General features: G+C 48.3%; 1 protein-coding gene across 1 annotated transcript in view; it reads left to right on the top strand.

The window, feature by feature from the left end:
- LOC135524288 (genetic suppressor element 1-like) overlaps window positions 1-12,889 on the top strand; it is a 59,502-nt gene extending 46,613 nt beyond the window's left edge. Inside the window, 13 exon segments of the mRNA XM_064951704.1 lie at window positions 986-1,152; window positions 1,374-1,568; window positions 4,938-5,099; window positions 5,777-6,048; window positions 6,271-6,547; window positions 6,760-6,857; window positions 6,860-7,384; window positions 7,534-7,646; window positions 7,731-8,013; window positions 8,270-8,383; window positions 8,461-9,060; window positions 9,306-9,409; window positions 9,680-12,889. Coding sequence (XP_064807776.1) covers window positions 986-1,152; window positions 1,374-1,568; window positions 4,938-5,099; window positions 5,777-6,048; window positions 6,271-6,547; window positions 6,760-6,857; window positions 6,860-7,384; window positions 7,534-7,646; window positions 7,731-8,013; window positions 8,270-8,383; window positions 8,461-9,060; window positions 9,306-9,409; window positions 9,680-9,991 — 3,222 coding nt within the window. The 3' untranslated portion in view covers window positions 9,992-12,889.
- Window positions 12,890-13,481: the final 592 nt, after the last annotated feature.

The raw sequence follows: 13,481 nt of genomic DNA, 5'->3' as shown, positions 1-13,481 counted from the left end.
CAAAGAGAGACCAGAAAGAGACTGGAGTGTGTTTGATCATTATTGGAAAGCCTGGTGTGAATCTGATTTCCCTGAGAGAGATAGTCAAAGATATTCAAAGCACAGAGATTTCACTGCTGCAGCCAGAAACCCTGGTTGTTGGAGTGAACCTAGACTTTATTATCCAACACTAGGCATTAGCACTGAGAGCTAATACAAGTCCTCATCAAGGTTACTCATGTGAGGGAGTAGTTTGGTGTAGTGAGTGAATGAGTGAGTGAATGTTTATACTTTATGGAGAGAGGTAGACAGCAGAGAAAGATGAAGGGTGTAGTATAGGGAGGATGAGTTTTAGGATGTCCCCTCCTGCCCTGATCTAGACTTCCTCTGACATATCAGAAGCACTTCTCCACCCGGGTGGGCTTTTAGTTCGCAGCTGAGAGGTCATCTCCCCTCCCTTTCCCCCCTCTTCTCTCCTTCCTCTACCCTACTCTCCTTCCTCTACCCTACTCTCCTTCCTCTATCCTTCCTCTACCCTACTCTCCTTCCTCTACCCTACTCTCCATCCTTTCTCCTCTCGCTCTCCCTCCCTGCCTCAAGGCTCTTAGAGCTATTAACGTGTGAGTCTCTAACCTTGACCAAGAAGAAGGTGTGTGTGTGTGTGTGTGTGTGTGTGTGTGTGTGTGTGTGTGTGTGTGTGTGTGTGTGTGTGTGTGTGTGTGTGTGTGTGAATGGCGAACAGATATGACAGGGGTGCCAAAGTAATGATAAGAGCATTACTGGCATGTGAGTCAGCGATGCTTGCTGAAAACAGAGTGGGTAGTTGGATTAGCTAGGATGTGACAGCGTTAGGATGCTATGGATAGATCAACATTAAGGGACAAATCCTGACTTGAAAAATGTCCATAAATGGAAGTTCCACATGTTGTGGGTAGGAACTTTTTTGCCAAACAAAGATTGTCTTTCTGTCTCTCTCTCCTGCTGTCTCTCCCTCTCTCTCTGTCAGGCTGAGTTGGGTGTTCTGGGGGTGAGTAGGGAGCCTGTGGGGTCTGAGCCCAGCCTTCCCCAGGAGAAAGGGGCTCATCCTGTCCTCTCTCCTCACATCCTGACTCACCCATCCTACCCCTTCACCCTCAGCTCTGTCATGCAGGACCGGCGACTACAGGGCCTCAGGTGAGCCACTCTATCACCTGGATATATATATATATATATACACACACACACACACACACACACACACACACACACACACACACACACACACACACACACACACACACACACACACACACACACACACACACACGTCTCTATACTTGCTTAAACCTTATAACGCATACACCTCCTTTAACTCCAATTTGCAATCTGATCCCCAACTCCTCCCCCTCCTGTAGTCTACCTGGTCTGGTACAACCTGCAGTTCACTCAGGGGCGGTCCAAGAGGAGTACCTAAGAGGACTACGCCCCTTCGCCACCTCAGATGACCTCCGCCTGCGCTCGCTGCCCCTGGGGCTCGACCCCACCACTGCTGCCCACGTTACTGCTGCTGCTGCCTACTACCACCCTGCCTATCTCCACCACCTACACAGGTCAGTCTATAGACCACCCAACCTATCTCCACCACCTACACAGGTCAGTCTATAGACCACCCAACCTATCCCCACCACCTACACAGGTCAGTCTATAGACCACCCTGCCTACCTCCACCACCTACACAGGTCAGTCTATAGACCACCCTGCCTATCTCCACCACCTACACAGGGCAGTCTATAGACCACCCTGCCTATCTCCACCACCTACACAGGCCAGTCTATAGACCACCCTGCCTACCTCCACGTACACAGGTCAGTGTATAGACCACCCTACCTATCCCCACCACCTACACAGGTCGGTTTATAGACCACCGTGCCTACCTTCACCACCTACACAGGTCAGTCTATAGACCACCCTGCCTACTTCTACCACCTACACAGGTCAGTCTATAGACCACCCTGCCTACCTCCACCACCTACACAGGTCAGTCTATAGACCACCCAACCTATCCCCACCACCTACACAGGTCAGTCTATAGACCACCCTGCCTACCTCTACCTACACAGGTCAGTGTATAGACCACCCTACCTATCCCCACCACCTACACAGGTCGGTCTATAGACCACCATGCCTACCCCCACCACCTACACAGGTCAGTCTATAGACCACCCTGCCTACCTCCACCACCTACACAGGTCAGTTTATAGACCACCCAACCTATGCCTACCACCTACACCTCCACCACCTGTCTACCACCACCAGTCAGTTTATAGACCACCACTGAGCAGGACAGTCTATAGACTAGCATACCTACATCCACCACATACAGAGGTCCATTTATAGACTACCCTGCCTACCTCAACCACCAACACATATCAGTCTATAGATCACACTGCCAACCTCTACCACATCCACAGGTAAGTCTATAACATCTTGTCTACCTCCAGCACCTACACAGGTTATTCTGTAGACCACCCTGCCTACCTCCACCACCTACACTACTCAGTCTAGAGACAACCCACCACCACCTACACAGGCAGGACAGTCTATAGACTAGCACCTACCTACATCCACCACATACACAGAGGTCCATTTATAGACTACCCTGCCTCAACCACCTCAACCACCAACACATATCAGTCCACTATAGATCACACTGCCAACACATGTGTCTATAGACAACCTGCCAACATACACAGGTAAGTCTATAACATCTTGTCTACCTCCAGCACCTACACATGTTATAGACTACCCTTCTGTAGACCACCCTGCCTACCTACACCACCTACACAACTCAGTCTATAGACCATCCTGCCTACCTCCACCACATGAACAGGACAATCTATAGACTAGTATACCTACATCCACCACCTACACAGGTCAATTTATAGACCACCCTGCCTACCTCAACCACCAACTAAGGTCAGTCGATAGACCACCCTGCCAACCTCCACCAGATACACAGCTCAGTCTATACCATCCTGGCTACCTCCAACACCTACACAGGTCAGTCTGTAGACCAGCATACCAATTCCACCACCTACACACGTCAGTCTATAGACCAGCATACCTACATCCACCACCAACACAGGTCAGTCTATAGACAACCCTGCCTAAACCCCTACACAGTTCACTCTATAGACTACCATGCCTACCTCCAAAAGTCAGTCTATATACCACCCTGCCTAACTCCACCACCTACAAACTGCAGTCTATAGACTACCCTGCCTACTGCAGCAGGTCAGTCTATAGACCACCCTGCCTACTACCACCTACACTGGTCAGTCTATAGACCACCATGCCTACCTCCACCAACAACACAGTTCAGTCTATAGACCATCCTGCCTACACCACCTACACAGGTCAGTCTATAGACAACCCTGCCTACCTCTACCACCTGAACAGGACAGTCTATAGACTAGCATACCTACATCCACCACCTACACAGGTAAGTTTATAGACCGCCCTGCCTACCTCAACCACCAACTAAGGCCTGTCGATAGACCACCCTGCCGAACTCCACCACATACACAGCTCAGTCTATACCATCCTGGCTACCTCCAACACCTACACAAGTCAGTCTATAGACCAGCATATCAATTTCATCACCAACACAGGTCAGTCTATAGGCCACCATGCCTACCTCCACCACCAACACAGGCCAGTATATAGACAACCCTACCTATACCACCTACACAGTTCACTCTATAGACTACCATGTCTTTCTCCACAAGTCAGTCTATATACTACCCTGCCCAACTCCACCACCTACACAGGTCAGTCTATAGACTACCCTGCCTACCTCAGAAGGTCAGTCTATAGACCACCCTGCCTACACCACCTACAATGGTCAGTCTATAGACCACCATACCAACCTCCACCAACAACACTGGTCAGTCTATAGACCATCCTGCCTACACCACCTACACAGGTCAGTCTATAGACCACTATGCCTACCTCCACCACATACACAGGTAGGTTTATAGACCACCATGCCTACTTCTACCACCTACACAGGCCAGTCTTTAGTCCACCTTGTCTTTACCACCTACACAGGACAGTCTATAGACCACCCTGTGTACATCATCTACACAGGTCAGTCTATAGACAACCCTGTCTACCTCCACCAGCTACACAGGTCAGTCTATAGGCCACACTGGCTACCTCTACCACCTACAGTAGTCAGCATACATACCACCCTGCCTACCTCAATCACATATACAGGTCAGTATTTAGACCACCCTGCCTTTCTCCACCACATACACAGGTCAGTCTATACCATTGTGCCTACCTCCACCACCTCCACAGATCAGTTTATAGACCACAATACCTACCTCTTCCACCTACAGATGTCAGTCTATAGACTACCCTGACACCTACACAGGACAGTCTATAGATCATCCTGCCTACCTCAACCACCTACACAGGTCAATCTATAGACCACCCTGCCTACACCACATACACAAGTCAGTCTATAGACTTCTCTGCCTTCCTGCACCATCTACACAAGTCAGTCTATAGACTACCCTGCCTTCCTCCACCATCTACATAGGTCAGTCTATAGACCACCCTTCCTACCTCAACCACATATGCAGGCCAGTCTATAGACCACCCCACCAACACCACCTACACAAGTCAGTCTATAACTACCCTGCCTACCTCCACCACCTACACAGTCAGTCTACAGACCACCCTGCCTACCTCAGTCTGGCTCTGCAATTATCAGAGTCAGTTTTTTGCAGATATGGAGACAGGCAGACAGAAAGATGAAAAGACAGACAGGGACACAGGGAGACAGGGGTTTGCAGCAGCCTGTGTGTTTGTGTTTCCAGGATGAGCTGTATAAACACGACTGAACCCCAAAGTGTGCCTTACTGTTTTTGTTTTCTCCCTCCTTCTTTTCCACTTGTCCCTGTGTGTTCCAGGATGGAGGAGTCTTTGTGTCTTTCTGCACTACGGTCTCAGTTCTACTCTGTACTAGCAGGGGGGGCCTTCCCTCACCTCCACCCCTCTGCCCTCCACATGCAACTGCCTGGGGCACGCTACCCTGGGGAGTTCAGCCACACACACAGTGCACTGGCTGAGAGGTACAGTAACACACACACACGTATACGGCACACACACACACACACACACCTGTACCTTCCCACACATCACACTGGCTGAAAGGTGTTACACTCATACATGCACACAAACACACACAGTTTGTACATGCACACAAACACACAAATCTCTCTGCAGGAAAGGCACAGGTTGCTGACTGTTATATTTTTAGAACACACCCCACCATGCTACCATAGACACATCACGAACACACACCAATACACACATCAGTGTGTGTGTGTTCATCCTGTGGTACCTATTAATTGTTCATCTGCTCTTGCTCACTCATGCTGTTTATGTCTAATCAAGTGTCTGTGTCTGTGTGTGTGTGTGTCTGTGTCTGTGTGTGTGTGTGTGTGTGTGTGTGTGTGTGTGTGTGTGTGTGTGTGTGTGTGTGTGTGTGTGTGTGTGTGTGTGTGTGTGTGTGTGTGTGTGTGTGTGTGTGTGTGTAAGTGCCTGTTTGGACGTGTGTGTGCATAGGTGTGTGTGTTAAACAGTGTGTGGTTAATCTGCCCCATGGTGGGTGTTGCATCTCTCACCCTCTCTCTCCCCTGTGTCCTTGGTGTGTGTGTGTGTGTGTGTGTGTGTGTGTGTGTGTGTGTGTGTGTGTGTGTGTGTGTGTGTGTGTGTGTGTGTGTGTATTTTTTGACCTCCCCCACAGAATACAGATGGAGGAAGAGCTTCGCCAACGAGAGAGGGAGCGAGAGCATGAACGAGAGAAACAGAGGGAGCGTGAGCTTGAACGGGAGAGGGAGCGGGAGAGAGAGAGGGAGACAGAGATGGAAAGACAGAAGGATAGGCAGAGGGAGAGAGAGAGGGAGAGACAGATGGTGAGAGCGGTGAAGAGCCAGTACCTTGCTGGGCTGAAGGCTCTCACGGCTCTGCCGGAGGACAGGGTCAGACCTGGGGAGAGGCTGACACCTAACAGACTGGGTACGGTGTACACACACAGATACATGCACACACACACAGTATAGACGCAATACACACACATTGATTGGTTGATTTCCCGTTAATTATGGACCAGAGATGTATCTTTTAAGTAGAGCCTGATTGCCATCAATATCATGCATTATAACATCCATAATGTATTTCAAAGTGTGTTCCTAAAATAAAATGAAGCATTCATTGTAATAACTAATCTATTTTCCCCAGATAAGCCCACCCTCCCTGCCCTCCCAGTACCTAAACCTCTACAGCCAGGCCTCCAGTCAGCCCCTCACCTCATGCCCAGCCTGGTGCCCTCTCAGATGGGGAACAGACACACTGCCTCAGCCTCTTCCGGGGGGCTCCATGGAACGCTGCTCTCAGCCATGATACTCCAACAGGCCAATGGGGAGGAGCGCAGGTTGGCACGTCAACGCAGGCAGGGGCAGGAGAGGGAGGTGTGGCCACCTGGGGAAGGGGTGGAGCCTAGGAGAGACAGCTACAGGTCAGTGTTTAATCAAGGAACAAGCAGTTGAGAAAGGTGGGGTTGACCTGTGTGTGTGTGTGTGTGTTTGTTTGATAACACTACAGTATCCCCCGCATCAGTACTCTCTCTACTCTGCTGACATCTACTTTTAAATTGGCTGCATCATCAAGGTCAACTTGGATAAAACCCAGTGTGTGTTTGTGACTACATTGTGTTTGTTGTCTTCACAGATCCAACGCCAGCCAACGTGACACAGGCAACAGAGAATCTCAACCTCACCTAGGAGCCCCACCTCCACTCATCTCACCCAAACCTCACCTCCTCCCCCACCCCCTGCCCCTTCCACCACCCTCTGGAACCCTGCCTCCCTCACTGAGACCCCCCCAGACCCCCGTTTCAGGTTCGACTCTCCTGTTCCTCCATCTCGCTCCCCTCCTGATCTGACCAGAATCGAGCAGTCCCCCAGCTGGGAGAGGGGGGAGGATGGGTGCAGGAAGAGGGGGAAGGACCCAGAGAGGCTCTCGTCTGTCAGGGGACCCATTCTGCAGGAGCCTGGCCTCTGGGGCTGGGCTGAGCTTGAAAGATCCACTCACAGTCTCCACCACCATAACCACCACCATAACCACCTCCACCAGAGTGGTTCGCTGTCCATCTCCTCCCCCAGCCCCAGCTCCAACCTAGGGGTCCAGCACCACGCCAGCTCCCCATCTCCCTCCATGGATCTCCAGAGGTCTGAACGGCCAGGCCAGGAGCCTCAGAACCCAGTGGTGTACGATGAGATCCTCCAGCAGCACCGCAGGCTGGTCAGCAAGCTGGACCTGGAGGAGAGCAGGAGGAGAGAGGCCAGGGAAGGAGGTAAGAAGAGAGGGGACGGGATATAAGAGAGAGGGAGGTGAGGAGAGGGGTGTATGAGACGAGATCTGGTGTGGTCTTTAACATAAATATTGTCGGTGCTCTCTCATTCTCTCTCTCCCTCACTCTCTCTCCATCTCTCTCTCCCCCAGGGTATGACTATGATCTAGATGAGTGGTATGATGACAGTGATGAGGAGGAAGTGAGGGCCCACCTCAGAAGGGTAGCAGAGCAGCCCCCGTTAAAACTGGACACATCCTCAGAGGTAACTGCCACACACTTAAGAACCGCCACGTCCTTACTATAATGTTGTGTGATTGTCCGTTCTCTGTAATCTGTTTTTTTGTAGAAGGTGTGTTTCCTGCGTGTCTGTGGCCTGACCACACTGGCCCATCGTGACCAGCTGCTTCATCAGAAGAGGAGGAAGAGGAGGAGGATGTTGAGAGAGCGCAGTATCTCCCCTCTAGCAGGACGAGGCAAGAGGAAGACCTCTCCGCCTTCTGTGGCACCCGCTCCCACCCTCTGCACCACTCTCACCCCAGAGGAGATGAATTGCTCCCCTCACCTGGAGGACAAGAAACACTTCCTCAACATGTTCAGCCTGTCCCATGTGACCAACCAGCAGAGGAGAGGTAACATACACTACACTAACCCCTATGCACTACACCCTAGCTCTTATTCTCCAACCCCTAACCACTACACTCTAGTGTACTGTAATGCTATATCCCAGGTGTATTCAAATCTTGCTCGAAGAGGTCAAGAGTAACGCTGGTTTTCTTTTCTACCTGATAATTAATTGGTGTCCCAGGTCTAAATCAGTCTCATTCTCACCCTCCCCCGTCCGTCCCCCCTGTCCCCCCGTCCCCCACACACACCCTCTCTCTCTAGATAAGGAGAAGATGGAGGGGTTGTTGAAGGCTATAAAGCTGAAGAGTGTGACGTTGGACACCATCAGATACAACCCATTACCCCTCTGTAGAAGCCCCCCTGTTTCCCCAACTGGTAAGACAAACACACACACACACACAAAGGGTAACACCCATGAGATCCTTATACTGCGTTTATGTTTATGTTATCAGGCGAATCAAACGGACTCCACTACCAAGACTCCCCAAGCCCCTCGCCCTCCTACCCCCACCACCCTAACAACCTCCATACAGACCCACTAAAACCATCCACCCCTCCACCCAGCCAACCGCCTCCCCTGGCCCCCGACCCCAACAGGAAAGGGCTGGGTGGAGGTCACCCAGCTAAGAGGCTCCAGTGTCTCCAGAATGGAGGAGGCCACCCTGGCCATCATCCTCAACAGAAGGTGCCCCTGGCTGTGCAGAACGGGCAGAACATAACCTGGGAAAGATTCATCCCGAAGGACTTCCATCAGTCTGTGTTGCAGTCTACCCACAAGACACTGAGTGGCTCCACCTGCTTTCCAGAGTCCAGTATAAAGTCTGAGCCCTCAATGCCCTACAACATCCCCCCACTGAAGAGACCAGCCCTCCTCAACACATCCCTACACCCCACCAACGGGCATCACCCTTACCCCTCTCCAGCCCACCATGTACCCCTTGGCGTATGTGATGAGCTGTCAGAGGAAGAGGAGGAGGAGGAGGAGGGAGAAGCCCCTAGGAAGTGGAGGGGCATAGAGTCAGTCTTTGAGGCGTATCAGGAGTATGTGGATGGTGCGTTTACCTTTGGGCTTTATTTGGGATGAGTCAAATAAAAATATACCTGTTTCATCTACAAATATGTTTGTTTTTTATGTTTTTGTCTCACTTGCTGTCCCCCCCCCCCCACACACTCACTTTCTCACCCTCTATGCCGCTCTCTCTATCGGTCTTCTTCTCTCTGCCTCTATGACCCCATGTCTCCCTTTACCCTCCTGTCGCTCTCTCTATATCTCTCTTACCCTCTCTCTCTCTCTCAGAGCGGTGTATGGAGAGACAGGTTCTTCATAGTCAGTGCCGGAGGCTGGAGACTCAGAACTACACTCTCAGTCTGACAGCTGAACAACTCTCACACAGCATGGCGGTAAGAACCTCAAGGCCCATAGATGCACAAAGTGTCCTCGAAGTCCACATATACACAGTGTCTCAGAGTAGGAGTGCTGATATAGGATCTGTCCATACAATCTTATTTATTATGATCTAAAAGTGGAAAGTAAAGCTTGATCAGCACTCTGACTGACAGTCTGTCTGTTTCTGTCTACACTGATGTGCTTGTTCACCCCCACTCTCACTTTTAGTAACGCTCTCGATCTTTATCTCTCTCTTGCTCCCATCCCTCTCTTTCTCTCTCTAGGAGCTGGTGAGTCAGAGACAGAGGGTGAGAGATGAGAGAGAGAGGCTGCAGGCTCAGCTGGAGCACTTCAGGAAGTGTCTGACCATTCCCAACGTGCACTGGGGCAAGGGGCAGGCCAAAGGTCGCCCCTCCCCGGTGACCCCCTGCCCCGCTGCAGACCGACAGACAGACCGACGACCGATGACTGATGGAGTGAGAGAGGACACTGAATTGGTTCCCAGTCAGAGGCAGAGGGGGAAGAGAGCTCTGGACTGGGAAGGAAGACAGGATGATAGAAAGGGAGGAGGGAGAAAAGGAGGACAGGCCCTGTAACCTCACATGCCACTCTCCTAGACTTTGTCGTGTGGTCAGACTCACCACTGGTGAAAGACTGGTAGTCTAAAAGCTAGAGGACATAGCTACATAAGGGTATGGCATAATATTGGGACACACTTTAACCAATCGTAGACTTTGGGATGAATACAATGAGCAGTCATATGTCCTCCGTTTCTCCCTCTATGGTCTGGAAGGGTTTGGAAGCAACCAATAACCAGCCAACCAACCACTGAACTGAAAGGACTTGAATCAGCCAAGATGCACTTAAAGACCTAGAAGAGCTACTAGTGATCATACTAGTGACAGTACTGTTGAAACTACCTAGAACTAAACACTGTGTTGTAGAGCTTTTACTATTTTGGAGCTTTTTTCACTTGGGTTCATGGAAGAGCAAAAACACAGGTGCAGAATATTTAAGACAGTGTTTCTATAAGGAAATAACTGGAGGTTTTGAAAAATATATTTTTAAATCAGGTTAAATACATTTTTATAGGATTTAGAAGTCTCTGTTATGTTTTTAATAATTATGCCATTGATAATGTAAATTGCCTACCTATTAAGCCAGAATGTTGTATGTTTTATTATTTTAATTATTGCTATTTAAAAGCCTGCTTTAGAATAAACATTTGGGGTAAAAACAAGATGCTTGGGATAATTTTGTGCTGTTGCTGGCCAGTATGAAATATTTAAAGAGAAGTAAACGTTTTAGAAGCGCTGTATGTTAAAGGCGCTCCATAAAAGTTGTGTACTATGTCATCGCGTAATTGCTGCAGCTGTGCACAAAGACATGCACGTGCTTGGGTTTACTCTACAACCTCATTGGACAATGCCATGTCGATCTGATCCCGCCTCCCACTTTAAACAGTTTGGGGAGGTGAGAAAGAAGTACCCTGGAGCTGGTCCTTTCCGTTCTGCAGCCCCCTACAAAACTAGAATAATCCCCGTATGCAAAATGACATTGAAAATAAGTATTTTCTAGACGTTGAAGTTAGGGTAAATGTAGGTTCTGAATAAAAGGTGAACATGTATTTTTCGTATGTTTAAAATACATATTTTCCAGGAAGTTGAAAAGGCGTGTTTTCTGGACGTTGAAAAATATGTATTTTCCGGACGTTGAATTCAGGTACATTTTTGGTTTTAAATTAAAGTTGAAAAGATGGCATTTATATACGTCTATGTTTGGCTCAAATCAAAGCTGGTCCATAAATGTATGTCTGTGGACGTTGAAATCAAATCTGAACCAAACGTAGACGTCTATGATTGGTTCAGATTTGATCTGGACCGGACCAAAAACCAATGTCTGTGGCAATCAGACTGCACCAAAAAAAGATGTCCAAAAGGCGTCGCCGTCGGTCATTGCCTACTGAGGTGTAGCCTGAAATTGAATTTTATGAATGTCAATCTATGTGGTAAACCTACCCTTTAAAATTACAAAAGTCATCAAAAAGACGTTGGCTCGTGCTTACTGGGGTGTAGCCTACCATGTCAGCCACAATGGAATTGTATAAATGCCCATTCATGTGGTGGGCCCACCGTTTGTAAAACAGGCCGATGCATTGGTTTAATTATTTCTGATACCTGTGAATAATCAATTTGGCTATTTAAGCTCTGAATATCAGCTACTCTACTTTATCAGAAGTTATCGTGAGGCTGTTTGCAATGTGTTTACACAGCGGGGAAAGCAGAAGTATTTTATTTTTCACTATGATCAGCTTGTACAGATACAAACTTTTAACCATTGATCATGACAAAGGGGTGAAACTCCTGGACAACAGCTGTGGTTGTCCATTCCATTTTGTCCATTTTACTTTTGTTTGACCTGTCCTGTTTTTAGGATATGTTGTTTGTTAAAATTACAGCACATATTTTATTTGATTTCAGCACAATTTATGTTAGTTAGGCTATTTGAGCGGAGAAACCTACATGATGTAAAAAAGTGCCCGTCTCATTATTGTCTTACATTTGATCTCCATTCTTTGGCCAACAGAAATGGCTCCATATCCTATATCTGTTACAAGATTTATGTTAGATTATTTTTTTGACGGAACGTTGGTGGAGCGCCGCAGCGATGAGTCTCTCCAACAGCACGCTGGGAATGAGGAAGCAAAATATTGTTCGCCCCTACCTTTGACAAAGTGGGCACGGTTTATCACAGGGCGGAATCAGCGATCACCTAAATATCCCATATGCCACTGGCTGAGAGAAATTGTCATTGTTTTGAGGCAGAATTATGTGAGGTTTTATGTATTGCCGCCCTCGTCAATCTAGCCTAATCCCGCCTAATGAGCGGGCAGATGGCTGTGCGCCGGAGGCGGGGGACACGAAGGGTAATATTTCGATAATAATAGCTATTTTATCTTCTTTTAAACTGAGTCCCAGCCACAATCACCTCATAACCTGCCTGTCATTGAGCCATCTTCTGCCACAGGACAGAAATGGACAAATAAAAGTCACCCAGCTAATTGTAAACAGATGGTCCCCATGCAGGTTTACCACAGAGACCTACTGCACATTTGAGTAATGACGGGTCATCTCTACATCCTATTGACTTTAGAGGAACTCAGCCCTTTCCATTGCAGATACCCAGTCTAACCCCAAAGTCTGCCCGCTCTACCTCACGCCTAACCTAGCCTACCTACAGTACATAACCACTATCTGCCCTCCCCCTTCCCCCACAACAAATGAAAAACAAAACAAAGACACATTCTGTGAAATCATGTTTCTACCTGCTCTAGTTAATATTTTGCTTGTAGGCCTATAATGTAATATATATTTATGGAAATATTGCTGTAATTTTCTGATGAAAATGCAAATAAAATGTTTGTATAATTTAGAACTCAATGTCAATGGGACTTACATGTATAAACAATAATTTTGATCAATAAAAATGTTTAAATTGAAGTCATCGTTGACATTTTACTCCTCAGCTTGGCTACATCTCCTGTCCATCCACTCTGAACTGTTTTTATTTTTTTTATTTTAGATCAGTACAGATGAGAGGAGACAAGGAAAGGAAACCACTGTGTACTATGTACTCTAATATCTGAGAATATGTCTGACCAAAGAGAGTAAAGGACATTGAACCATAGAAGAAAGGTAGAAAAGCTTCAAGTATTTACATGTAGTTTATGCCCTCTGCTGGCCAGACTTGGTATAACACTTTATTGGTCAATTGCACGCAAGTTCCAACCAAAATGTTACTTCTCCGAAAGACACACGCATACATACAGGTTTTGGAGAGGTGCGAGAGGGTGCCACATTGGGGACCGGGGAACTGTTGTGGGGGGCTAAGTGAGAGGCAACGCCAGACAATGGCATCTAGGATTTGATGCCAGCAACGCAACGGTTGCCAGCTCACTTCCTCCAGGACTTTTCCCCCGGAGAACTGGCAAACCTCTGGTTGCTGGCTTGCCTCTCTGACCGCTAGGCTACCTGTCACCCCTCTGATTCTGGTGCTGCTCAGTCTTTTAGAAATATGATGAAAAGT

This window comes from Oncorhynchus masou, chromosome 31, assembly GCF_036934945.1.
Source record: "Oncorhynchus masou masou isolate Uvic2021 chromosome 31, UVic_Omas_1.1, whole genome shotgun sequence".
Taxonomy (NCBI): domain Eukaryota; kingdom Metazoa; phylum Chordata; class Actinopteri; order Salmoniformes; family Salmonidae; genus Oncorhynchus; species Oncorhynchus masou.
Note: the sequence above shows the minus strand (reverse complement) of the source record. Positions and strands in the feature narration are given on the sequence as shown.